At 43.2% G+C, this 27942-nt stretch overlaps 2 protein-coding genes and 1 non-coding gene across 19 annotated transcripts in view; 2 read left to right on the top strand and 1 right to left on the bottom strand.

Moving 5' to 3' along the window:
* Nucleotides 1-1212: 1212 nt before the first annotated feature.
* On the top strand, nt 1213-1285 carry TRNAR-CCG (transfer RNA arginine (anticodon CCG)). The gene has a single exon. It is a non-coding gene; the product is annotated as a tRNA-Arg (tRNA).
* Nucleotides 1286-15883: 14598 nt separating this feature from the next.
* Nucleotides 15884-20907, top strand: C19H17orf58 (chromosome 19 C17orf58 homolog). The gene is made up of 4 exons (XM_022589203.2): nt 15884-16009; nt 18296-18832; nt 19083-19274; nt 19935-20907. The coding sequence occupies exons 1-4, from the start codon at nt 15934-15936 to the stop codon at nt 20123-20125; spliced, it is 996 nt and encodes a 331-aa protein (XP_022444911.2). The 5' UTR covers nt 15884-15933; the 3' UTR covers nt 20126-20907.
* A 4182-nt stretch (nt 20908-25089) lies between these two features.
* BPTF (bromodomain PHD finger transcription factor) overlaps nt 25090-27942 on the bottom strand; it is a 132456-nt gene continuing 129603 nt past the window's right edge. For 16 of the 17 annotated variants that reach the window (XM_030762077.2, XM_089901433.1, XM_089901442.1 and 13 more), the window contains one exon: nt 25090-25989. In XM_030762077.2, coding sequence (XP_030617937.2) covers nt 25953-25989 — 37 coding nt within the window. In that variant the 3' untranslated portion in view covers nt 25090-25952. Of the gene's footprint in view, nt 25990-26321; nt 26798-27942 lie in introns of those variants that run through there. The other variant, XM_022589188.2, reaches the window with a different exon arrangement.

The following is a 27942-nucleotide window of genomic DNA, read 5'->3' on the forward strand; positions in this document are numbered from 1 at the left end:
GAAGCTGGCCCAAATTCCCTCCCCTCCCTCCACTGCACAAAGGTGAAGAATAACGATTATTGCTTAGTGTCACTGCCTTGATTCGCTGTGTCAGTTTTACCCACCATTGCTTCTGCACCATCGTTGCTATATGATTATTTATTATTCACTAATAAATGTCCTAGTTTTTGTGAAAAGAATTTCCTGGATGACTCAGGATCCGCAGGTAATAAAACTGACACATAACACACTGACTCGTAAGATTTGAAAGATGCACACCAAAATGTTAATAGTGGTTAACTCTGAATGGTAAAATTATAATCAATTTCAATTTTTGTTTGGCTTACCCCCATTTTATACAATTTTTAAATGAACAGGTATTATGTGTCTAAGAAGAAAACGAAATCGTGTATTTTTAAAAATAACAAATGCAGCACCTTTATATGCAACAAGCATACAGATACTATGCATGGAACCAAAAAATCTCTAAATCTTTATCAAAGACCTAGCTTTAGGATAAAAACAAAACAAAATTCGTATTATTTTGTATTTAGGGACCTCGTTATATTTATTTTCCCTTCAATTCGGAGGGAAAGAAGAGATGGGGAGAAAAATGTTTGTAGGTGAGTGGGGGAGAAGGGCAGATTTGAAGAAAAGCCTGTTCACCCTGCAAACTCCCAACAGCTCCCAGCACATAATGTTATCCAATTAACGTACTTTGAATAAATGCAGGGAAAAAAAGGGAAGGAGGGAGCTGTTAGGGACGGGAAGGTTGGGGGGATGCGGTAGGACCTCACCCCAGAGGAAGGTCGCAGGAACTCTGCAAAATGCAGAGGCCCGGGACCGCCCTGGTAAATAGAATTAGAACGGGGAGAGGCCAGGCATTGGAATTTTGTTTAGAGTTCCCCCGCCCACCAAGCGCGCCTAGTATGCTGCCAGGACTGAGACCCTTCCGAAAACCCAAGAGGAAACAGCTCCCCCAGAGACACCCAAAGCCACCCGCGTGCGGGCCACGCAGTACCAGGGCAATGGGGTGGGGCAGACCCTGCGCATGCGCGCGGAGGCTCTGGCGGCGGGACGGGTCGAGGGCGCAGGAGTGCGCAGGCGCGTGCTGCAGGCACTGGGGGCGGCTCCCAAATCACACACCGCCGGAAGGGAGGCCGCAGAGCGCGAGGGCGGTGCGCGATGATGGCATTGCGTAAGGGGACGGTGTGAGAACCCGGATACCGTGATGACCCAGTGGCCTAATGGATAAGGCATCAGCCTCCGGAGCTGGGGATTGTGGGTTCGAGTCCCATCTGGGTCGCACGGAGTTTAATTTTGATGGAGAGAAATGCCCTGATGAGCTCGAAAGTAGATTTTGAAATGTCGTAATTTCGCTTTCTCTACAGCGATCTCGAGGGCTATCCTATTTACAAATTAGGAAATGCATCTCCGAGTTCTAACTGCACTGGAATTGATACCTTGCAAGTGAAAGCTAAAATCTGACCCAAAAGGGGAGCATTTACTCTTGCTTAGTTTATACTGATCTTTAAAAGAGAAAAGCCTTAGGAAACAGCAACTGCCAACTGGACAGATGGCATCATTTCTTTTTCTATCTTTTAAAAATGGGTTTCATCATGGGCAGCCACACATGCAAAACTTCCTCCCCATTCTTATCCCAAGGGGTGTGTGAGCAGATTCAACTGTGCTGGGTCCAAACATTTATTTCCAGTACTAAGGAGAATATATAAGCAACTGTGTTTTTATCTGTGCTAAAACATACAAATATAATAAATATAATTTATGGTTTCTGCCCCTAAAGTATAATGAACAACAAATTGTAGTTGGAACATAAGGTTTGTATGTGTGTGTGTGTATTTAATTTGCAAATTACTGTAATAAAAGAAATACAATCAGAGTTTAAGTTTGTCAGACTGGTTCAGTTGACTAGCTTGAAAAGTTTAAACTCTTCTTCTAAAACTTGTACAAGAGGAATATCGAGGAATAAGTCCTACTTCTGAAAAACAACTTAAATACTAAGTGCAATGTGGTATCCTGGATTTGAGTCTGAAAAAGATAAAGGACGTTAGTGGAAAAACCAGTGGAATCTGAATACATTCTGGAGTTTAGTTACCAACAGTATGCCAATGTTGATTTCTTAGTTGTAACAAGTGTACATGGTAATATAAGATGTTAGCATCAGGGGAAACTGAGTGAAGGGTATATGGGAGCCCTCTGTTCTATCTTTGCAACTGTCATGTAAATCTGAAATTATTCCAAAATTAAAATTTATTAAAGAAAAAAAACCCTAAACAATCAATGGGGAAATTTAGCTGATACCTTTACCCCCAACGCTTCTTTTTTCTTTTTTGGCCACACCGTGCAGGATCTTAGTTCCCCAGACCACCCATCAAACCCGTGCCCCCTGCATTGGGAGCGCAGAGTCTTAACTACTGGATCTCCAGGGAAGCGCCCCCCACCTTTTTTAAGATTAGGAATGTAGTGCTGAATTTAAAAACCGGAACACATTAACAAATAAATAAGCCCAGGACATAATTTCCAGCTGCATTCTTGGTACTTCAGCGCTGACGGCCACATTAGGTCCTTGCTACAGTAGGTGCTCAAAAAATCGGAGCTGCATTGTCTCCTGCCTCCTACCTGTAGGCAGCATCTGGGGACAACGGAGAGTGACAATGTCTCCGTGGTCCAAAGGCAAGGTTGCTCTCGTACACAATACTCAGCCTGAGGACTGGGCAGGACAAACTCCTCACACGTCCTCCCGTCTCTGGGCTTCTGACTGGCCTGCTCAGCCTCCAGCAAGCTCACCCTCCCACCTCATTTCTCTCCTGCAGCCTCTCCTCTCAGCCCAGCTCCTTCTCTCTGGCAGATGTTTTGTGACTCATTCACCATAGTTCATTTGGCTGAAGTCAATGTCTACTGAACACCCCACATGCAAGTCATTCCATGCAAATTCCACATTTTCCTCTTCCCTCACCTCCATCATCTCCTCCGTGTTTTCCCTCTTCTGTCTCACATGAAGAGATGTCTCTCCTCCAGTCCCAGGCCAGTCCCTCCCTCTGATTTTGCTTTGAACCCCTCTCTCCTTAGGAAACTTGTCTGACACTTAGTAAACACTCAGAAGGTGGAAGCCCGTTAATTCCCCCCCTTGACTATGTCTTTCGTTTGCCTCTACTGGCTGTTTCCTTTGAGCCTCAAACATTCTACAGATTCTCCAGTCCTTAAAAGCTCACCCTTGGTCCTGGGCACCTGGCATGAGTCCTGGGCACCTCCCTCCATGCATTCAGGTTGCCTCAAGGGCGGCTTCTGAGTCCCCAGGGTCTCCTTCCCTCCACCTGCCATGTTCTCTTCATTCCTCTGTCACCGGCCACACTCCTCCTGGAGAGGGACCTCTTAATTGGCAAATTTAAGAAATAACTTTCAGTCATTTTCTTGCTTGACTTTGACCTGAAGTTTGAAATTCATTTTATTTTTTATTTATTTATTGTTTAGTTTTGGCTGCGTTGGGTCTTCGTTGCTGTGCACAGGCTTCCTCTAGTTGCGGCGAGCAGGGGCTACTCTTCGTCACGGTTTGCGGTCTTCTCATTGCGGTGGCTTTTACTGTGGCAGAGCACGGGCTCTAGGCACGTGGGCTTCAGTAGTTGCGGCACGTGGGCTCAGTAGTTGTGGCTTGCAGGCTCTAGAGCGCAGGCTCAGCAGCTGTGGCGCACGGGCTTAGTTGCTCCGCGGCAGGTGAGATCTTCCTGGATCAGGGCTTGAACCCGTGTGCCCTACATTAGCAGGAGGCTTCTTAACCAATGCGCCACCAGGGAAGCCTCCGGTCCTTTCTTCTTGAAACACACCCTTTTCCCAGGCTTCCAGAAAAATGTGTTTTTTCTCAGTTCTCCAGTCAATTTCTCAATCTCCTTTGCTAGTTCCGTCTTGTTTCCAACAATGGAAACAAACCAGCCCAACCCGAGCAAAGCAAATGAGAATTCATTGGAAAGACATGGGGAAGGGAGGTGCTTACTAAACAGGGGGGCAAAACCGGAGGACCAGTCGTGGGAACCAGCCAGAATAAGGACACACCAATGGCCCCCCAAAAGCAAGAAGCTGGAAGCACAGTGACTCTCAGAGCCAGGGACATTTGTCAGGAGGCCACCACTGCTGCCATCATTGCCCCTGGTCACGCAGCTAGACCTGCAATAAGTGCCTCTGATAGTTTTCTTCATCCTAGGGTCACTTGCTCCAGAATCAAGTTTCCCAGGAAAAGCTTACAATTGGCCCAACTTTCTCCTGTTGATTCATGGGGCCACAAAGGAATCACCCTCCCACCAATTCTTCCCTAAAAGGGGAAGAGGTAATTCCTTAAAAAGAAAAAGAGGCATGAATGCTAACTAGCCATGCAAAACACCGGCACCTATCCTCAGCACAAACGTTGTACATTTTATTTTGAGTATTCTATATTAATTGTTCCACCATGACTGTTGATTTTAGGTGATGTAAACTGGTTTTGTTTTGTTTTTTTTCTCATTCAACTTTGTTTTAATGAGTCTCAAAATCCTCTGACAGATTTTTGGTCCAGTTGCTTCCATTAAAAAGTTCTGATTTTAAGAACTAATAACTTAAAATTGCCACAGACACACACACACACACACGGTCCACAAAACGTTCTCCCTTCCGTCTGAAAGTTTTACGATGCATTGTTATCATCAACCAGGCTCATACTATTAAACTTAAATGGCCCACTGAGACAGTTCTGAGACCGTTCTTCCACCACTGATTAAGACTGGGGTGGCAGGTATTGGGGATAACACTCATTTAGCCTTCTGCACTTCTGGGCAGACCTGGTAACCTTGCCATCTTACAATGCACAGGTTAACCCCATAACAAAGAATCATCGGGCCCCTTGTCTAGGAACTGCCTTAGAAGCTTGACAAACAGGGATGGTATGACTATATTATTGATGGACCTCATGAAAAGCATTTTAGGGCCTTACTAATTGTCCCCTTTTTTTATCATTTTTCCTTTGTCCCCAAGCAATCTCAGGGGCAACGTGAGGAGTGGGTCAAAGGGTACAATATTAGTATTGTATTAGTCCAATTTTTCAAAACTCATTTAAGAATGTCAGAAAGTACACCAGAATTAATATTAAAATACAAGCCAATGATATTAACATTCAGAGTGGTCATACGTTTAAATTTTACCAGATTTCAGTATTAAAAACTACAGTAAAGTTGCCATTTTCCTCCACTCCTCTCGAAAAGTCCTACAAAAGCACAAGGGGAATGAGAAGCAGAACCACAAACAACACCATCAATGAAACTAGGAGATATCTGCGACTCCTCAAATAAAAGGAGAAGAAAGGGCTACCAAAAGCAGCGAGGAACCAACACGGATAGATGCCAATTAGAAGAGGATGCTCATGGACGCAGATCTTAGGAAATGCCAGCAGAGGGCGCTTCTCCAAGGGGAGGGTCGCACCCTGACAGGCAAAACAATAATCCCTTGTTTGCAGTAAGACTGGGATGTGCGGACAGCGTCCCGTCCTCACAGGGACAGACACGTGTTCCGGGTATGGATTTGTCTTCTTTGCCTGCAAGGCTTCTGCTAGCACGACCATTCCTGGACTTAGACACTGCCAGAATGCGCAGGTCCAGGAACCAAGGAGAGGAGGTAGGGGTGGCTTCTCCCACTATGACCCCTAATAATTCCCTGGAAGAATCTTTTTGCTTTGCTTGACAGTGATCTAAGACTCAGTGGGTCTAGAGGTTCTAGTGCCCAGTGGAGAGATCTTTAGGCCAGGAAATACTATCATGGCCCCATTCAATTGGATCTGAGGCTGCCCCTTGGCCATCTGGGACTCCTCAGGCTGCTGAATCAATAGGCAGAGAAGGGGGGCAGTCACTGTTATGAGCTGAATGTTTATGTTACCCCCAAATCGATGGGTAGAAGCCACAGTGTGATGGTATCATGAGGTGAGGCTTTTAGATGAGGTCATGGGGGTTGGGGCCCCAGGATGGGATTAGTGTCCTTATAAAACGAAGAAGGGTCCAGAGCCCTTTCTATGTCTCTGTCTCTCTCTGTCTCTCTGTTGCACTCTGTCCGTCTGTCTGTCTGTCTCTCTCTGACGTGTGAGGAGACAGCAAGAAGGCAGCCATCTGGGAGCCAGGAAGAGAGCTCTCACCAGAGCCCAACCATACTGATACCCTGATCTCAGCCTTCCAGCCCCAGAACTATGAGAAATGAATGTTTGTGGTTTAAGCCGTGCAGGCTGTGGTACTTTGTTATAGCAGCCCCAGGTATGACAGTCCCTGAACTAAGCCTTGGTGAACGATGTGATTAGCAACGGGAAAACGGTCTGCTACTTAGTGGAGGAAAGAGGAAATGTCTGGAATCCAAGGATTCACTGGGGGGCACATCTTAGTGTGCCCTTGTCCCAAAGACCCAGTTAATGGGAAAGTACAGCAATCCAATAAAGTCACGACCACCAAGAACTCAGGTCCTACAGGAGAAAAGTTTTGAGCCTCCTTACCAGGCATAGACCCCTGCCCAGCTGAGGGTAGGAGGAACAGGGAATAAATGATGGAAGAAGGCAGTTAAGATGATCAACTTAGACTTCATGGCCATTTGCAGAGGAACCTTCTAACAGCTACATTTATGTGAATTGGATCTTTTCCCTTCTCTTTAATTTCTACCTTATATAAATAGCACTGGTAGTAGCTAATAGTTTTGGAATCCATTAATTACTAGCTGTATAACCTTGGGCAAGTTACTTAACCTTTCTCTTATCCCTAAACTGGGATAATAAAAGTATAAGCTCATATGTTTATACAAAGATTTAATACTTGGAATGGTGCTCAGTAGATGGCAGCTACTATTATTGTTATTAACAATAGATTTTCCTTTACATTTCAAAGTAATATTAGACAAGGCAGTTCCCAAATTAAGAAGGGAAAGATTTCCCAATTTTATTATTCATTTCAGAGATGATTTATTGAACTACAATTGCATATTTATATGGAATGTTCCAAAATTTGTAATTATAATTTTTAAACCCCTCAACATTAATTTATAAGATATCTTTTTACCATAGTTGACACAATCATAGTAGGAAAAACATCCAGGAGAATGGTAGAGACCCCAAGTTCAGCATAATGATTACCTCTGGGAAGGAAAAGAAATTGGATGAGGGAGGAGCCTAAGGGGCCTTCAACTGTGTATTAGTTATTTATTGCCACAAAACAAATTACCCCAAAATTTAGCAGCTTAAAACAATGAACATTATTACTCACACTTTCCCTGGGCCAGGAATCTGGGAGAGGTTTACCAGGTGGTTCAGGTGTCTCAGGGGGAGGTTTCAGTCAAGCTCTGCACTGGGGCTGCAGTCTTATCTGGAGGCTCAACTGGGAGAGGATCTGCCTTTAAGCTCACTTACTAGCTGTTGGCATACCTCAGCTTCTCACTGACTGTTGGATGAAGACTTCAGTTGCTTCCTTGCTGTGGGCCTCTCACAGACTGCCTGAGTGTTCTCCCAACACGGCAGCTGGCTTCCCCCAGAGGAAACGATCTAAAAGAAAGAGGTGAGAGTTCAGTCTTTTTGTAACCTAGTCTTGGAAGTGTATATTATCACTTTTTCCATATGCTATTGGTCACTCTGACCAGTCCTGCTGCAACTACAGGGGACTTGTAGTGGGAAGGAACTACACGAGGTGTGAATACCAGGAAGTAGGGATCACCGGGGACCAGTCATCCTGGAGACTGGCTACCACTAACTATATCTGTAATATTTTAACCTTAAAAAAACATGAAGCAAATATGGAAAAAATTATTAAGGGTTGATAAAACTGGGAAACTGGGTCATGCTTATGCAGGTATTCATTATATTATTTTCAATAGGTTTCTCTTTTTTCTTTATTATTTTTTGGCCACCCTTTGTGGCTTGTGGGATCTTAGTTCCTCGACCAGGGGTTGAACCCGGGCCCACAGCAGTGAAAGTGCTGAGTCCTAACCACTGGACCGCCAGGGAAGTCCCTCAATAGCTTTCTGAATGTTATTTTCCCCTTAAAAATGCTCAGAGGAAGACAAAGCTCAAATAATGATGACAAAGATTCCCGAAGACAATTTCAAGAAACAGACATTTTCACAAAAGCATAAGAAATGGTCCTTGTGAATCAGGAAATTATAAGCAGGGAGTAGACTCAGATGAAAGAACAATAGGATGAACAACAAAAAAGAACTAACTAATAATAATTTCTTAGGATTAAATTCCTTATTGGAAGGAGCCAAATGCATAGTTGATGCTACTGAAAATGAAATCAGGATGAAAAGGAAAAAGATAAATTGATAAAAATGATGAGCGAGAAGATAAAATACGTGGAAGACACAATCAAAAGATCAGTATTGGGCTTCCCTGGTGGCGCAGTGGTTGAGAGTCCGCCTGCCGATGCAGGGGACATGGGTTCGTGCCCCGGCCCGGGGAAGGTCCCACATGCTGCGGAGCGGCTGGGCCCGTGAGCCATGGCTGCTGGGCCTGCGCGTCCGGAGCCTGTGCTCCACAACGGAAGAGGCCACAGCAGTGAGAGGCCCGCGTACCGCAAAAAAAAAAAAAAAAAAAAAAAAAAAAAAAGATTGATGGATTTTACTATACAAAATTTAAAATTTATATGGCCAAAAAATCACTAAAAAGCTTAAAATCAAATGAAATTCTGTGAAGAAATATTTCCAATATATATAATGGACAAAGGGTTAAAATTCTAAAGCTATAAATAGCTCTTAAAATCATAAAGGAAAATCTGATCTTTCATAATAAATAGACAAAGAATATGAACAGGCTATTAACAAAAGAAATCCAAATGGCTAATAAGTCTATGAAAAAATGTACAATGTCACCAGCAATCAAAGAAATGTAAATTTTTAGAAAAGAGAAATCTTTTAAAAAAAAAAACAAAAACTCTTCAGAACAGAAAGAGTATCAAATAATGATGCTTTGATATTCCAATGTGGAGAAATACTCATTATTACACACCTACACTGATTGACGGTCAGTGTAAACTGATACATATCTGGGGAACAATTCAGCAATACATAATAAAAAGATTGAAATTATCATATCTTTTGACTCAGCAATGTAATAGTCTAGGAATTCAGTCATTAAAAATCATCATGGAAGCCTATATTTATTGAAATGAAAAGACGTTACCATATCATTAAAAAATTTAAAACCATGTCATATACAAAATATGTATATACCATGTTCCCTTTTTTATATAAAGAAGTTATATAACACATTTACATGTACATCTATGTATAGGAGAAAAGTCTGGAAAGTTTCTGAGCTTTATTTTTTTTTTGGCCGCAACGCACTGCTTGCCGGATTTTTTTCCCGATCAGGGATTGAACCAGGACCTCAGTAGTGAAAGTGAGGAGTCCTAACCACTGGACTGCCACGGAATTCCCAAAAGTCTGGAAATTGATCCATCAAAATATTTATAGTAGTTTTTTTTAGACAATAGGATTATAGTTGATTTTTTTCTTAACTGTAATATCTAATTATTCTGCTATGAATATGCATTACTCATATACATTTTAAAAGCTTTTATAGATGGATGGAAGACATCACAAAAAAATAACCAATAGATTCAACCATATAAACAGTAACATTTCTTTTTTTTTTTTTTTTTTTTTTTTTATAAATTTATTTATTATTTATTTTTGGCTGCATTGGGTCTTTGTTGCTGCACGAAGCTTTCTCTAGTTGTGTCAAGTGGGGGCTACTCTTTGCTGCGCAGCTCGGGCTCTAGGTGCGTGGGCTTCAGTACTTGTGGCTCGTGGGCTCTAGAGTGCAGGCTCAGTAATTGTGGCGCATGGGCTAAGGTGCTCCGCGGCATGTGGGATCTTCCCGGACCAGGGCTCGAACCCGTGTCCCCTGCATTGGCAGACGGATTCTTTACCACTGCGCCACCAGGGAAGCCCACATTTCTTTTTTTTTTAAGAACAATTTGTTCTTTTTTTTTAAATGTTTAAGGATTTTTAAATTTATTTATGGCATGTGGGATCTTAATTCTCAGACCAGGGATTGAACTCTTGCCCTTTGCTGTGGAAGCGGGGAGCCCTAACCAGTGGACCACCAGGGAAGTCCCAACAGTAACATTTCTTATTTAAGATATCAAAAATTAATAGATCAGGGACTTCCCTGTTGGCACAGTGGTTAAAAATCCACCTGCCAAAAAAAAAAAAAAAAAAAAAATCCACCTGCCAATGCAGCGGACACGGGTTTGATCCCTGGTCTGGGGAGATTCCACAGGCCTCAGAGCAACTGAGCCCACGAGCCACAACTACTGAGCCTGCATGCCACAACTACTGAAGCCTGAGAGCCTAGAGCCTGTGCTCTGCAATGAGAAGTCCGTGCACCACAAGGAAGAGTAGCCCCTGCTCGAGGCAACTAGAGAAACCCATGAGCATCAATGAAGACCCAAAGCAGCCAAAAATAAATTTTTTAAAAAATTTAGTAGATCAAACTATACAACACTTCAACACCACAGAACACCTCCCCCTCTGTATTCTTTCCAGTCACTACCCATCCCCAGGATAACCATAACCTGACTTTTAACTCCATAGATTAATTTTGTCTATTTGTGAATTTATAGAAATGAAATTACATAGTATATAGTCTTTTGTGTCGGACTTCTTTTACTTGATATCATGTTTATGAGATTCATCTTTACTTTGCTTTTGTAATTGTAGCTCATTTAATTTCATTGTTGTCTAGCAATGATTATGGTTCACGATTTTGTCCCCAGGAGACATCTCAATGTCTGGAGACAGTTTAGATCGTCACAACTGGAGGTGGGGGGGCGCTACTGGAATCCAGTAGATAAAACCAGAGATATCGGTTAACAATGCATGACAAAGAATTATCTTGCCCAAAATGTCAATAGTGCCGAGGTGGAGAAACCCTGCTCTAGAGTATTTCAGTATGTCTCAATACATTCATTCCTTTGTTAACGGCGACATGGAACGTTTTACAACAGCAAAAATTGAAAACAGCCTAAAATGTTCACAAATGACGGTTTGTCTAAATGAGAACATATTATGGACTTATGAGATTTCGTATCTACAAAGAGTTTGTTATAATATTTTAATTTTCATTGAATACAAAATTGTATACATGACAGGTGAAATGGGGAAGTGCCCTTGTCATGGTGTCATGTGAACAACACAGGATCCAAAATAGTGTTGGTCCTCTGATGGCATCTGTGTGAAAGGGTATCTAAGAAAGAGCCTGGAAGGAAAAACATGGGAACATTGCAGTGATTGTTGTTTTTTTCTTTTCCTTTACTTAATTAATTAAGGCTGCGTTGGGTCTTTGTTGCTGCAGGAGGGCTTTCTCTAGTTGCGGTGAGCGGGGGCTACTCTTCGTTGCAGTGCATGGGCTTCTAGGCACGTGGGCTTCAGTAGTTGTGGCACGTGGGCTCAGTAGTTGAGGCCCGCGGGCTCTAGAGTGCAGGCTCAGTAGTTGTGGCGCATGGGCTTAGTTGCTCCGCGCATGTGGGATCTTCCCAGACCAGGGATCAAACCCGTGTCCCCTGCATTGGCAGGAAGATTCTTAACCACTGTGCCACCATGGAAGTGATTGATGGAGGTAGTTCTTGTGTCTACTTTATTTTTATTTTCCAAATTTTTCATTACAGTAACGTAGAGTGATAGGAAAACAAAATCAAGAATTAAAAAACAGCTACTTAGGGAATTCCCTCGAGGTCCGGTGGTTAGAACTCGTTGCTTTCACTGCCAAGGGCCTGGGTTCGACCCCTGCTCGGGGAACTAAGATCCCACAAGACGAGTGGCATGGCCAATAAATTTTAAAAGTTAAATAAATAAAATTAAAAAATAAAAAGCAGCTGCTTACCACTGTCCATCTATAGGGCATCGAGGCTCTCAGCATCTTCCCCCATTGGGGCTCCTTCCCTAGTGTGCCGCCATGCTTCCCGGGCCTGGGTAGATTCACATGCTCTCTTGTACCCTGGTGCCATTGCATGTGCTGTTGTCTCAGCCTGCAATGCCTGCCCTCCTTGGTCTATCTGGTGCGTCCCAGTCATTCTTCAAACCAGAGTTTATGTGATGTCTCCTGTAGCCTTTTAATATTGCACTTAACACTATAACGGAACGTTATTCCCCACAGCAGTCTGTCAGCCACTTGAGGGGAGGATTTATGTCCCAGTATTCCAGGACCTAGCCTGGTGCCTGTAGGAGTAAACCTAGCAGCTATCTGTGAAAGCCTGAAGAATCTGGGGAGACCTCGGCCCCATTCAGGATGGTCCTGCACTCGAACTAGAACATGACCCTAATTTACCTAATGGGAACCAGAGCAACAGTATTGTACTCTTTTTGAAGAAAGATGATGACGACGGGTATCTCCAGCTTCTAAAACGCCTGGCACATGGTGTTTCTTTGTTTTTGTTTTTCCTTGGCCGTGCTGCGCAGCTTGTGGGATCTTAGTTCCCCAGCTAGGGATTGAACCTGGGCTCTGGCAGTGAAAGCACCAAGTCCTAACCACTGGACCGCCAGGGAATTCCCAGGGCACATAGTGTTTTGATACCAAGTGGTGGGCTGCAATTCAATTCTGACAGTAACCATCCAGAGTTAGCGCAGGCCTCACTAGTTAAAGGGCAGATGACCCAGAACAAGACTGCCCTCATTTCAGACAGCTGGGTATAAATCTAGGTGGTTCTCAAGATTCCTCTCAGGCTTGATAATTCTCTACAACAACTCACAAAACTCAGGAAAGTGCTCTACTTACGATCAAAGTTTTATTATAAAGGATACAAATCAGACCCAGCCAAATGAAAAGACACATAGGGCAAGATCTGGGAGGGTCCCAGGTGCTTCAAGGTTTTCTCTCCATGGATCACAGTGCATCACCCTTCTAGCACATCAATGTGGTCACTGACCAGGAAGCTCCACTGACCAGGAAGCTGTCAATGGGTTTCATTAAGCAGGCGTGATGGATTAAATCATTGACCATCTGATTGAACCCAATCTCCAGCCTCTCTCCGCCCCCTGGAGGTCAGACAGGCTCAAAGTCCCAACCCTCTAATTACATGTTTGGTCTTTCTGATGACCAGCTCCCAGCCCTAAGCTATCAAGGGGCCCTCCAAGAGTCACTGCATTAGCATAAACTCAGGTGTGATCCAGGAAGCTCGTGAATCATTAAGACGCTTCCATCACTTGGGAGATTCCAAGAGTTAGAAGCTCCATGCCAGGAACCTGGCACAAATCCTTTACTATACAACACACAGTAGATGCTCAACAATTATTTGCAAAGCAGAAAGATACACTCAAAATGCCAGAAATTGGCAGGGGAGAGGAAGGCAATTAGGCTCTTAGGTTCTTCCACCTGACATGTGGAAGATAGGCATGTAAAGGTGGACATATTAGGTTATGAGAAACAAATACCTTTAAACATTCCAATTGTAGGACGAACTCCCTGTGCTCTGGCTTATATTACCAAGCACTCTGATGGTAATTTGGCTTCCCAGGTGACTTGTTTTTAGAAAGAGAACGCTAGCCAGGCTGACACGAGCCTGCAGGTGTGCCTGAGTCGATTTCTTGTTGTAAATTAATAAAGTGGCATTCTGACTTACATAGTTCAGTCTCTTCGAGCTCTCTGTGCTTTCCACCATGAATATGGCTTCTGCTCCTGCAAGCCATGTGCTGCCCAAGACGCAGCCTTGGACCCTGGCAAGTTCTTCCAGGCTGGTGCCACCCTGGGAGCCTCTAGGAGCCTTCCAGTCAGCTCTCTGCCTCTACATTTCAGGGTGTGGGCTTCAGGACATTCACAACATTCCTGCAACAGAAGAGTTTTGGGAACACCCCAAACTGGATCTGGGGGACTTGAATATTATCTCAGGCAGCTATGTCTGAGATCCGGTTGTAACTGAGAAAGATTAAGCCTAGTTAATTTTATTCCACTTGACTTAAAGAGTATGTGAAAGAAGGGGATCTAAGGACATCTATAAATTATAAACCCCAAAGCATGAATTTCACAGTGTTTTTTGGTCTTGGCCAGAATCTGGAGACACTGACTCTGGTGTACCCAAGCCTTGCAGTGACTGAAGAGATATACTCTTTTGGAGGAAACAGAGAATTTGCTCCTCTAAAACTCAAATGAGGGAAAATTAGCCCACCTTCAACTGCAATTTGATTTAGTGCTCAACAGGCAATCTCCTGATTAATAATTAGACCTCTGAATCACCTTTGCTATATCCTATTACAAATTAATAAGTGACATTCTGGTTTATACATCTTCTTTTTATGAGTTTGGTTAACGTGAGTTGGTCCCACAAATCTAATCCATTGACAAAACTGAGTTTCAAGCTGAGGAAAGTTGAGAACCAGACTACAGACATAGTGACCCCCTCCAACATATTGTCAGCCTGTGACTAGACAGCCAACTCCTCCCTAGAACACATTTATCTCACCACATCCCTCAAACCAACACACACTGAATTCAGGAACCTGTTCTACAGTATCCCCGAGTCACGTTCTCTTTGGATACCCCCAATGGCCAGGACCTCATTGTCACAACACCTCAAAGCAGCCTGCTTTCTTGGAGATCTCAGTTGTTAGAATATTGTTTCTTAAACTGAAATTAAATCTGTCACTTCATAACTTCTACTTACTGGTTCTTTCCCAAAATATAACAAATGTTTTTCTGTGCCTAGGCTGCCTATTCTCAGTTCCTCCAAAATAACTTGACCATGATGGATTCCAGCCCTCTCACCACCCAGTTGTTTTCCTTCTAGCTTTCCAGTGTCTTTCTTGAAAACATGAACCCCCCCCGCCCCAAAGCTGATCGGTCCACTAGCACTATTATCTTTGAGACATAAGATATTAGTGCAGCAAAAGTTTGTTCTTTCTTTTAGCAGTTGCATCTCACTGTTGGCTCATGTGCTTCAGATAAAAATGCCTTCATCTCAATGCATTTCCCCTTCCTTCTGGATTTGAAGCTGTTGAAATGAGATACATGTCGGTAAGGCTGTGGGTTTACTATGGTGAGCTTACTTCCCCCTTTGGTGAATGCTGTTTCTGTTCAGTCTGAGGGACAGTGTCCTTAGCTCAGGACAAATATACAGAGCCATTTCAAGAATTCAGACCTAAGTAGTGAATGAGTTTTTCTTAGAAAGAAAAAAAAAATCCACCTTTCTTGAGGAAATGAGCCATCATTAGAGAGCTGGGAAGGATTTTTACTTTTTTATTCTCTAGCTCCTGGTGGGTAAAAGGCACTCGCCTGGGCTTAATGCATCTAGCCAACCTGCTACCAATTTCAACTGGGGACAGGGGGAGGGAAAAGAAAAGCTATTTTACTGAGGCTTTTTTCCTTCCTGATTCTAGAATATAAATATTGTATATATAGTAAAACAGTGTAACCAGACCTAGGATGTAGTGACTTGGTTCCTCTCAGAATCCCTGAGACAATCTGGGATGAATTTTCTGTCATCTGGAATCTCCTCCTTTCCACAAGCCCAAACTGTCTTAAGCTCTAATTTGCCTATTTGTTGTTGACTTAATCTAGACAAATCTCCCTATCACTCACACTCCCCCACCCTGTCCCTCAGCCCCTCAACATCCTTCTTCTCTCCACTGGCCACCCCACCCTCTCCTCCACCCAACCCTGGCCCGCAAACCCATACGGGTTTAAAGTGTAGGTTTTGATGCTTTCATTGCCCACAGATCGCAGGACAGACGTTCCCAGGGACAACTTTGAGAGGCCACGTGCTCATCCCCCTAAGGAGGTGGGAGAAATCCCTGCAGCTCGGTTTTGTTCCAATGGTCTGTTCAGTGAGTGATTCCCGTTTCCCCAAAGGCTGCCCCTCATTAGCATGAACGGGGGTGGGGGGGTGGAGAAGGGGTGGGGGGAGAGAAAGAGCAAAAGCCCAGGCTCAGTTTTAGAGCCTGGGAACCGTGTCTACAAACATGACAGCTAGAGCTTTCTGGCTCCTCTGTTTGATCGTTGGATCATCTCCCGAAGCCCCAGTGGCGGAGAGAAAAGGTAAGATCGATGAAACGCTGAGCCCTGGGAGAGGGGCTGGGATCCGGGGGCGAGCTGGGGAGAGGGCGCGATGAAGGGCGGGACGAGAAAGAGGTCAGGGCTTGCCAGAGAGGAGATTCCAGGTCCGTGTTCCTGTTCGAAAGGAGCAAAATGTGTCCCCAAGATTGTGTGTGTCTTGGCAGCCTTTATCGGAATGAAGCCAGTTGTTCAGCTACTGAAATGATCTCGAGCGAGCCGGGCAGGCTGGAGAAACTTTGCATGTTAAGTAGTTGCTCCATCACAGAGGAGGGAAAGTGTCAAAAGGGGTCGTGGCGCGCCTTTCGGGAGCCGTGCGGGCCGGGCTCGCGGGACGCGGCGGGCGGCGGGCGCCCGGAGGAGCGCGGGGTCCGCCCAGCGCCCGGGTCCCCGTCCCGCCGGCGATCCGAGGAGCTGGGTGCGCCCCGCAGGGGCTGGGAGCGGAGGGAGCCGAAATCGGACCTTTCTCCCCTCTCCCTGCAGCCGCAACCAATGGCCTTGGGACACCTGAGTCTTTAAAACACACACACACACACACACACACACACACAATTTCATGCCTGAGATGAAAATTACTGAGGGAATGAAGAAATAAGAGGTTCTCTGCGGGGAGGTGTTTTTGTCTGGCTTTTATTTGGATGTTCTGTTTGATTCACTATCTCTGGGAAAAATAGCTTCCGCACCTTACAGGGTAATTTACTTTGGGTTATTTTTCCACATGGAAATGGAATGACTTCAGTGGCATTTAACCCAAATATCAGACAATCTTTCCCATGACAACAGATGGTGATATCAATGGGGAAGCAGTTGTGAGGTCAACAGTTGACAGTCAGGAATTGGATATCCACCAGAACTTTATTCAGCTGTGTATGGGCAACCTTGAACATAACGAGCCAGAATCAACCTCTCTGCAAAAACATGAACTATAACCAGCTATTATTGCTGGGTGGAAGCTGATTTTAAAGGAGACTGTCAATTTGGCAAGATAAATCACTTTAAATGAAGTGTTGCAAGAACTGCAAATGGGCAGACCAAGCTCTTCGATGCCAGAGAGAAATGCTGAAAACCAGCCGTTAAAATAATAGAAAAAAAAAAAAAATGATGGGCTCTTGTGCCCGTCTGGAGGGCACTGGGACCCAGGCAAACGGGGAGGTGATATTGTGTAACTGGGCATGGAAACTGGCCCAGCTTCTAAGCTTGCTGAAGTTTGCTCACCAACCTGCCTGCAAGGCTGGGGAAAATCACTAACAATTTCAAAAATTTGTTTTCATGCCGTTTGCCATTTAGGAGCTTTTCCTCCACCATGGGAAGGGGTGGGGGTCGGGCAGGGTAAGCGATGCGGGTGCTTTTACACTTAACCAGGGGCCTCTGCGCCCAGCCACGCTTTAAACCTCCTTCTAAGCTGTGGTTTACTACTAAGTGGTGTCCAAGAAGCCAGATAAAAATCCACTCACAGATGCTCGACTCTGCACAGACCAAGATGACAGTGTAAACACGGATGGGAAAACCAAATAGTTCTGTTGTCAGGGGCGCTTAAACAATTAGGAGAACCTGTAATAGGAGACCTTTCTCCCTGGGGTTTGCTCTTGGTACTTTCTCAACAAACTGTACATAGCAAAAAGGCGGATGTTTACATATATATTAAAGAAAGGGCAAAAGAGTTTGTTATTTAACCGAAGTTGTCAGTTATCTTTAGTCCTAAAACAAATAGGTGGTTGTAATTTGAAAAGCTATTGATTTGCAAAGCTTCCTTAACAAAATGAAATGTTCCCATGTGGTGAGAAAAATATTCTTAGTTGCCCTCATTCTTAGAGGGCAAGACCCTCGTCTCCGTCTTCTTGGGGCCTAGGAAACCTGTGCTCACCACAAGCCGGGGCGCCTTCCTCTTCCCCCTCCCGTTCTCTTTCCTTCACTTCCATGTCTGCTGCCCTCTCCACGTCGCCTCTCGCAGGTGTACGCTACGTTTACATTGTCCCCCATCTCCTCTCCCCTCCCAGAGCCATTTCTTCTTCCCCCCTGTCGGCCTCTCCTCCCCTCCACAGCCTCATCTCTACCCGCCTTCCCTCCTCTCTCAGCCTCCCCGGCCTCCCCTCCCCTCCCCTCCTCTCGGCCTCCCTCCCCTCTCTTCTCTGCCTCTCCCATTCCCCCCACCCCCGTCCCCTTCCCTCCCCTCTCAGTCTCCCCTTTCCCCACCCCTCCCCTCTCCTCTCAGCCTCCCCGGCCTCTCCTACCCTGACGGCCTCCCCGGCCTCTCCTCTTCTCTCCCTACAGCCTCGCCGCCCCACAACCGGAAGCCCGACCCCGGCGGCGGCCCGAGTGCGGAGACGCCTGGGCCCCGGCCGCAGCCGGTCCCCGAGACTCCGCGGCGGCCGCGCGCAGCCGAGGCTGCTCCCCGCGCCTGGTCCGACCTGCGGCGCCGGAAGCCCCAGCCGGCCGCCGAGAACCGGGCCGGCTTCCGGGAGGCCGCGCGCGCGCCCGCCGGCCCGCCGAGCCCGCGCCTCTCGCAGGCCGAGAACCGTGCGTCGCCGCGCCGCGTGCCCGCGCTGGAGGACTCCCCGCGGAGCGCGCGCGCCCGGGCCCTGCGCCTCCCGGCCGCGCGGCCTCCCACGCGCGCCGCCGAGGCCCCCGCCGGCCCCGCCCACCCCAACCGGCCGCGCGCCGCCGCGCCGCCCCCGGGACCCGCGCCCGCGCCGCCGCCGCGCCTCAGCCCCCAGCGGAGGGAGGATGCGGAGCTCGGCGCCGAGCCCTGCGCGCGCGCCTGCAGGGTGGACTTGGACGAGCGCGAGTCCTACTGCGCCAGCGAGTTCGGTGAGCCCCGCCCGCAGCTCCTCCCGGGCCCGGGCGGCCGAGCCCAGGCCGCGGGGCGAGCCTTTCCGAGCCGAGAGCGCCGGGCTGTGCATCGGGACCCCTAAACCAAACCCTAGAGAAACCCACCCACTCGGTCCTGCAGGCCCCAGAGCCGTGTGGACTATTTCGTGATTTGTTAGAAACGCACTGGGGAGAGAAAGAGGATGTGAGCGCTATGCATTTCTCCAAACTCTTTGTTTTTTGAAAGCAGCAGTCAACGGAATCGTGCATGATGTGGACGTCCTCGGTACAGGGATCCGGCTGGTGACTCTGCTGGTGGACCGGGACGGGCTGTACAAGATGAACCGCCTGTACATCACTCCGGACGGGTTTTTCTTCCGAGTCCACATATTAGCCCTAGACTCCTCTAGTTGCAATAAGCCATGCCCAGAATTTAAACCTGGTATTAAAACTGATCTAAGTGATCATTTTATATATGTTCTTTATGTCACCATTGTAACTTTGACATGCCACAGCCCGGTCTCTATAGGTTACCCCAGTACCTTTCTTTGGGGGGGGGCTATTCTAAAATGAATAGAATTTAGAAGACAGGTATTATTTCGGCCACTCTGTGATTTAAATTCCATCAGCGCCTCCGGTTAAAGATGGGAACTGAGCGGATTGGCACAAAGCAAACACTCAATATTTGTTGACAAGTGGAGTGAATGACGAAACACCGTTGCCAGACAGGATGCCTAAGGGGCTTTTTAAACTGAGTTTAGAGACGTCTTTTGCTGGGCGTGTGTGTTTGGGGCGGGCGGGTAATGCCCACTCCCACGTCTTTCTAGAGATGTGCTCAGTAAAATCCTGCTGGCACTGTTGTGATTAGGACCTTTGTTTCTAGTGCTGGCTGTTTACAGGCTGAGTAATCTGATTATCTTATAAAGGTCACTAGGCTATTTCCACCTGCTGTCTGAGGTTTAAATGTCTGAGATTCAACATGTGCAGCAAGATAAGAGATTCAAGCTTAGGCATTTCTTAAAAGCCTTACATTTTCTTATTGTTACCTGGTATTTGAAAGATAACTATGAATTTATATTTTGGCTTTTTTTTTTTTTTTCAGGCAGCAGGTATATTGTGATGGGCCACATCTACCATAAGAGAAGGCAGCTACCTACAGCTCTGCTTCAGGTCCTGAGAGGGCGCCTCCGACCAGGAGATGGACTTCTCAGGAGCAGCAGCAGCTATGTGAAAAGATTTAACCGGAAAAGGGATGGGCAAGTGCAAGGGGCAATTCACACCCAGTGCATTTGAAACATACCAGCCTGGCATTTCTGGATCATAAGAGACTTGGAATTCAGCAGCAAGACAGGAAAGGCCTATCATTAAGTAATCGGATTTTCCTTTAGAACAGGGCACACAGCTCCTTTAGGAACGAGTTGCAAAGTGCCAACTCTCATCTTCAAGTTGTCACTTTTTTACAAAATGCTTCTTAAATGGTTATGCTTCTGAGCTCTGTGGTGGTTATTCAACTGGTGTGCCAGTTACTCACACAAGCTCAGATAACTGACCTGTCCAGATAATAGATCACTGCTTCATGTTGATTATTTTTAATTATTTTAATTTAAATACATTCTTCAGTAGAAATAGTTCACAAAAACATTTCCTTGATTTTAAATATACAATTTTGAATAGTTTATATCATGTATCAAACCAAATTTTATACTAAAACCATCACATTTTAAATTCTGTACATAACAGTAAGTGCACTAGTCAGACGTATGAAATGTCATTTAGATCACATTTAGATCAAACACTAAAGTCAGAGCCCGAGACAAGTATTAAAGTTTTACATTTAGAGTACTGAAGGGCTTATTCAAGCAAACAAATGTTTGTTCAAACAAGTGTTCCTGATGTACCAAAATATAAGATACAGTTTATTTTCATGCCTCCCTGCTTCTAAAATCCTATGTTTTGTGCCATACTGGCAGCTATCCCAATACCAAACATATTCTGGGTGTATCTGATGTCATTTTTCTATTAAGACCAAGTATCATGTTTGTGTTTGTAAAGCAGTAAATCTTTCTGTGAAATCAGATCTTGGATGCACCTGGTTTTTTCAGCCTCACTGAGCCCCAAAAGGTTTGGGAAAAAGCATTTCTCAAACTTACTCCAAAAACCCTGGAACCAATATTTAATGACAGTTTGCAAGCACGTGAATTTTAAACGTTTTCCAGTTGGCTTGAAAAAGATTTAATCACGAACTGAATTTATTATTGATTTTATACCTCAGCCCACAAAGACATTAACAATTTTTTTTCAGAAGACCAAGCTGTGCTTTAATTTGAAACGCTGTGAATAGAGACACTGATAATCCATGGTTGAAGATTACTGCGCAGAACTCCACTGAAGAGACAAAAACAGTCCATTTGGTCTCAGATGAGATTCACTCTGGAGCTCAGGATGTGTCATTAGTCTGTAATGGCGCAGAGTCTTTAAAGGCCTCACAGAAGCACTATATACACACAGGATGTCAGGACAGCACAGAGAGACTGTAAGACATAACAACTGATTGTGACGGGAGATACTGTTACCTTATTTGTCCCAAACAGGGGGCAAAGAGGTAAAATAAAAGTTGAGAGTTTCTGACTATGCCGTGGTAAAGCACTAACTGAGGGATTTTTTAGAGTATTTGCCAAGAATGAGTTGTGCCCAAGCTTATTAAAAATTATCTTAGAATTGCTTCTTGGGAATCCACTGCATTACTACACAAACCATTGGCAGTAGATTAGAGTATGCAATGAATGAAGAGCTTCTGTGTTAGTTTTCTTTAGGATAAAAATTAAAGACAGAAGTAGCACCGGTCACAAAAACCAAAGCCGAATTTTTAAAAGTCAAATGGCTAAGTGGTGATCCTGAGTAACATGGTGGGGAAAATTACAAAACGGCCAAATAGATAAATTATTAGTTGGATGGTCAGATGTTAGAGCATAAAGAGAAGTGTTATAAATAGCTCTGGTTTAAAAGATAGAAAAAAAATCACTTTGATATAAGCCTGAGGGTTAGGGTTTGATTAGATTGCTTTGATAATACTGTTTCTGAGATGTTTTGGAATCACACAAAAAGTGCCAAAACTGTGATCTGTGTGATACTTGGAGGTCACACGGTTAGTATGTACACTTTGGCAAACACAAGCAGGCCAGTTTCTTAGAAACGTTGTTAAACTTCAGGCCATCATTCAAGACCAGCTTTGCAATGAAAGATGAGCGAGGCTCGGGGACTTCCCTGGCGGTCCAGTGGTTAAGACTCCGTGAACTCCCACTGCAGGGGGTTCCGGTTCAATCCCTGGTCGGGGAACTAAGATCCTGCATTCCAAGAGGCACCGCCAAAAAAAAAAGAGAGTGATTGAGGCTCAAATGAGGTAGAACAGTGGTTCATATGGGGATATATGCACTGGAGGCGGTGCACAACAGACTGGGAATTCCAGGTTAGGCAAAAAAGTTTAAGGAGAATCTTCTCAATATTCAGTCAGTACCTTCCGTACAATCTTTTAATTTTATGGAAAATTTTAATTCCCAAATTCACTGTAGTTCCGAATCCTTTTCTCCTGTTGATAGACTTTCCTTAGCACATGGTTTGTGTTCCAAAGACTAAAGGATCACGGGCACAATAAAATACCCTGTTGCCTTCAAGAGGAGCTCAACACATCCCTCCTTCCATCAAGCTGTTGGAACTCAAGCAGAAAAAAGTGTTTTTCTTTTGGTAGGGAAAGGTCTATAAAACATACATTTTTTTTTGTACTAGCTTTTAACTGTCTTTGAGAGGTATCACTTAGCACTGTTTATGTTTCTCTTAAAATCATTTTTAAGGTTGATCAAACACAGGTATATGCAAACACCTAAAAACTGACCCACTACCTACAATGAGTAACTTCAATTTTGGGTACAGGACTTTATCATTTAAAAAATACAGCACTTATTTCCTTTAGTTGAATTTGGTCCAAACTGGATCAAGCAGGGTGTGATCTAGGAAATGTCTTTTTCGGTATCTTGTTCCAAGTATCCAGAAGTACTTCAGAATATTTCAGTTTATTAAAAATCCTTCCCCCAAGACATTACTTTGCTCATGAGAGACCACCATTCTCATTTTAAGGACAAGAAATCTGACACTTGTGGGTAATGGCCTCAGTCGTGAGGCTAAGTGTGTAGATTTAAAAGGTCACCACACTGGCTCTTTAGTATCAGAAACACACAAAGATGCAGGGAGTTTGCCTAACAAATGAACAGAAATAGGGAAAGAACTTTTATTTGCAGATTCCAGGAAGGTAGATTACAAACAGCAGCAAATCTCAGAGTCTCTTAATAACACTCCAGGCCACTTGAAATATAAAAAGGTAATTGTTTTACTTTAGAAAATATCTCTGAAAGTTCACCATTTTAAAAAACTACTGCAGGACATTAACTAAAGTGCAAATCCTGCAGAATTTGGGTAGGAGAAAAAAGCCTTACCAATATTATGAAAATACATTTTATGAAATGGTTTCAAGGATTGTGAACCTGGCAGATGAAATATAACAAGCATTGAAAATACTTTTAGCAAAGGAAATCTGTTGATGCAAATTAAACATATATACAAGCCCAAAGACTGTGTAGAAAAATCAAAACAGTATAACAAATGTGCATTCTACTACTTGGATTACTGAAAGCAAAATAGCTGTAATATGTATATTTTACTGAGTAGCAGAAGCTTGTCAAATACTCGTAGAAAAGCAGCTTTTGAAACTCAGTATAAGAATGCATGTTTTTCCAAAAATTACTTTTGAAACACTAAAGCTCTGTAGTTGATAAAACCATAAAATGTCTATGTATTTATATGGTGATAGAAACTGCAAAAGGCTTTATACTATTAAATACATATATGAAATTAACATATTCCTGGCCTGAGGATTCCCACAAAATTTACCTTTTTTGTACAATTTGGCAATGCCAACATCTACAGAAAATGTTAACCAACCAACCACTGTTTCATTAGAAACCGCACCAAATCCAACGTCAAAAACATTATTTTATTTTTCTAGGATGAAATGTCCTATTACGTACAAAAAGAACTGCTGTTTAAATTTGCCACAATCTCTTAAAAACATAGCAATCTATTGCCTACAGGTAGGAAAGTTCTTGCTGCAACAAGTTTTAAATGATTAAGCCCATCTATATCTATATATATTTATGAATAAATAGTACAGAAATACTGTGACATGATGAGATGCAGAATAATTTTATAATTCATTAAAATGTAGGATTCTTGCATCAGCACAGTGCATACAATATGTAACATTTTTTAAAAGTTAAAGGACAAAATAACCTATATTTGACTACTTCCATGTTAGTATTTTAAGCAAAAACTGTTTCTATGTTTTCAATATTGAGCAATTAGTCTCTTTAGTTTGTAAGCATAAGTTTAAGTGATATTTTTATGTACAAAAAGGAATGGGCTTCATTAGATAAAATTAACCCAGAATAACTTGTACACCTGAGCCTGTAAGAAGAAAGAACTGGAAACTGTTAGCAATGTCTTTCTTTTAAGAAACTAAGGTCCGGGAAAGGTTTTGCATAGCAGGGTGATATTAAACAGAAAGAAACTTTTAAAAAACAATAATTGGATAAATTCCAGAACTTGGTAGGACAAAGCTAATACGAATTAGTGCAAAATCTAGTAAAATTTTTGCAAAGCTGCATAAACCAACTATGGCAGATCTCACAGAAGCTATTATTACAATGAAGAAATACAACATGTAAGATTAGAACACTGAAAGGAAAAACATGCAAAATACGCCTTCCTCTGCTGCTTCCATTTTTTTCCCCTACCGCTTACACTACTTCTTCTTATGTGGGGAAAAAACCCAAAAAAACTCAACCAACAAACAAATACAAAAAGGATGAAGTCATTTAAAAAAATGCCCTTCATAAAATATAAGCAGTGGCCTGTAACTGATAATTTGCCTGGTATCATATAACGTACAGATGAAGGCGATGTGTATTTTGTCACATTACCTTTTTTATTAGTCTGATCAATTGATGCAACAGGATTAGCACCCCTGAATATTTTCCTTCGATGTGATGACAGTGGGCTGGGAATTATAAAATGAAGGACCACTACTACCCTGGAGAAATCCAGGTACAATCAGATCCTTCTGCCTTTTATTTATTTACCTTCCAGCCCTCCCTTTCCCCTCAATGGCTTACAGAGAATCATTAGCGCACATTCAAAGACACCGTCTGTGGGAGAAAAATTATCTCCATTTATTTTGTTTCATATACATCCATAATTGAATTTTAATACAAAAAGAAAAAAAATTAGAATCTGACAAATGTTTACAAACAAGATACCTTCAAATAGATTTTACTCATTTTAACCTGGTGCAGAGTAAATGACAAATTGTACTGTTATATTCAAGGCAACAGAGTCTGTAGTCCAGGACCACTAGCCCAACCTTTATGCAAGCTTAATTTTTATCTACTATGAACAATAAACTCATTGTTGATTCCCAGTTGTGTGTGTGTGCACATGTGTACATAGCAGCTCCTTTCATAGAAAGAAAAGACATCTAGAGGTCGTCTTGTACTTTTACCTACAGGAATCATGATAAGATACAGAATGGATTACATGTAACCGGCCTGGATTTTATAAGAAAAAATAATTAGCTGACAAATGAGGGCAGCAATAAAAAAGCGTCTTTTTTGCAACAATAAATAAATACAGTCGAAAGTTTTCTGTGAGACTCTAAACCAGCTTCTTCACTGAAGAGCAGACGTGGCATTTCCATGGAGTTACACTTGACCCCATATTATCTTTTTTTCTTTCTTTCTTTCTTTTTTTTTTCTTCAATAAACAAAGTTTTCCCGCTTCTGCCACAATAGTAAAACCATTTGATCTTGACAAGATAATGGTGTCGTTGACTTTGCTTTTCCCTTGTCCGTTGGACAAAATTGGCCAAGAATATAATTGGACTGTTATGACCAATAAAAACGAAGTTTAGGTCAAGTCTTGTCAGGATAACCTGACTAAAAACATCTGGCTCCTTAATTTAAAACAGTTCAACCAGATTCTTGCTGTGTTTTATGTTAGGTTAACACGCTGAACTTTAAGAAGCTGTAGACTGCAGTTTGTTGTTATGAGACCTACAGAATACAGAAAAAAGGGAACAATTAAGCACCCTTCATTTTTGAAAACAGTGATGCTTTATGCGGATGCCAAGGTCAGTCTGTCTGGGGAAAGCAGCCATGTTCTTTCATTCACCCTTGGCAAGCAAATATATGAGAACAAGTAAGAAATTTTTACCCTATAAAATTAAAATTTTTCATTGTACACTAAACATGATAATTCATTAGAAAAAGCCAATATTAAAAAAAAATATATAAATATATATACATATATATATATATGTCCAATACAACATTTTTAGCCAAAGGAACAAATAGAGACATTTACAGAAGCATTACCATTGTGGTAGAAGGTGTGTTTGTGTGTGTGTGTGTGTGTGTGTGTGTGTGTGTACGTACGCACACATTTATTTACATTGAGTTGGGGAATATGAAGGAAAAAAATATTAAAAGGAGAGAAATAACAGTATTAAAATCACATTTTTCTATTAAATTTCAGAAAGTGTCCTTTCTAGTTTCACAGTTTTATTAACAATTTTTGTTAGTAAACCAAGTTACTGTACAGTTATCAAGTATGTTCTATTGCAATAGTGTATATAAATACAGTCTTCTCGGAGTTTACAATTCTTAAATACATTGTTCAACATGGCTGCTAGAATAAATTGTTTACTACTATACATCTTTTTTTAAACATTAAAAAATTATATTAACTCATCTGAACTCTGGGGGGCAATTTTGAATTAGGTAATCAAGTGGTACAATAAAAGAGTGACCCCAACATCCAGTTCTGATTCCAGTTAAAAATTCAGACTAAAGATATCACAATCTGTAAGAAAAGAAAGAACATGGATGATATAAATGATGAATTATAACAAAGAACAGTTATGAAAATAATGCTGGAGATCACAAATTAAAAATGGGGAAAATACGGCAAAGGAAACCCTGGAAATCCATAAAAAATAATATTTCAGTGACTGGCTACATATATGTTTCATTCTGCCCTAAATCTGGAAAATCAACAAAAATCCCCTAACATCTCTTCACATATCATTTACATAAGCAGACTTGAGCAAACGTCTCAGTTGGCTCCCATGTTCTTTAATAAAAATTACATAAACCAGAATATAATAAAAAGCTACACGAAACCACCAAGTGGCAAGCTCTCCCGAGCGGCCCCTTCACCATGCAGACCCCGCCTCTGGGCCTCCTCTCCTTCCCCCAGTCCCTTGGTTTTGCAGCAGGCCCACCTCGGCAGCTGCCGCCACCATCCCCCTCTGCGTCCTGCCTGCAAGCCTGGCAGCAGGGTGGGATTCAAATCCCCCAGCTTCCACTTCCACCAAAGGCTAAAGCCTTTTCAGCTGAAAAAAGCAGTTCTAGAAATTTAACTGGAGTAATGACTACACGAGGCACGAAGCAGGAAGCAAAAGAGCACGGAGGGCTTGTACTAAGCTGTGGTCCTCGGTCCTATCTTCACTCACCCTGAAAACCAGGCTCTCCAGGATGAGTTACCTGGAACTTTCAGTTCTTAGGTAGGTAGATCTCTTACACTGCTATTTCTTATTTTATCAACTTTATATTGTTTAAATCCTGCTATGGCAAACGAGAACTGAGCTCGTGGAACCATTTTCCCTCCTCCCTTCTTGAGTACAAGTTCTATTTCTCTGTAATTTAAAATTAAATCTTTCCATGCTTTGTCTGCAGACATTCCAAAAGTTGAAAATCAATGTACTGTTTACATGACTATGTAAATATTTTTCTCTGTAGCACCTAATCTTTTGCTAGGAGGGCATTCTTAGTAACCTATACAACTTTTTGCCTTTCATGGAGTTTCTAATTGACTTTCATTCCCCCCTTACATTCTTAAGTTATCTAATGTATGAATCAATTTTTCCCCTCCAGACGCATCCCTCTTGGGAGTGCTCCATTCTCCTGCTCCAATTTGAACTGCCTGCTGCATGGGCCTGCTGTACA

This window comes from Delphinapterus leucas, chromosome 19, assembly GCF_059928025.1.
Source record: "Delphinapterus leucas isolate spDelLeu-1000000601 "Yukka" chromosome 19, BTC_Dleu_Yukka2, whole genome shotgun sequence".
Taxonomy (NCBI): domain Eukaryota; kingdom Metazoa; phylum Chordata; class Mammalia; order Artiodactyla; family Monodontidae; genus Delphinapterus; species Delphinapterus leucas.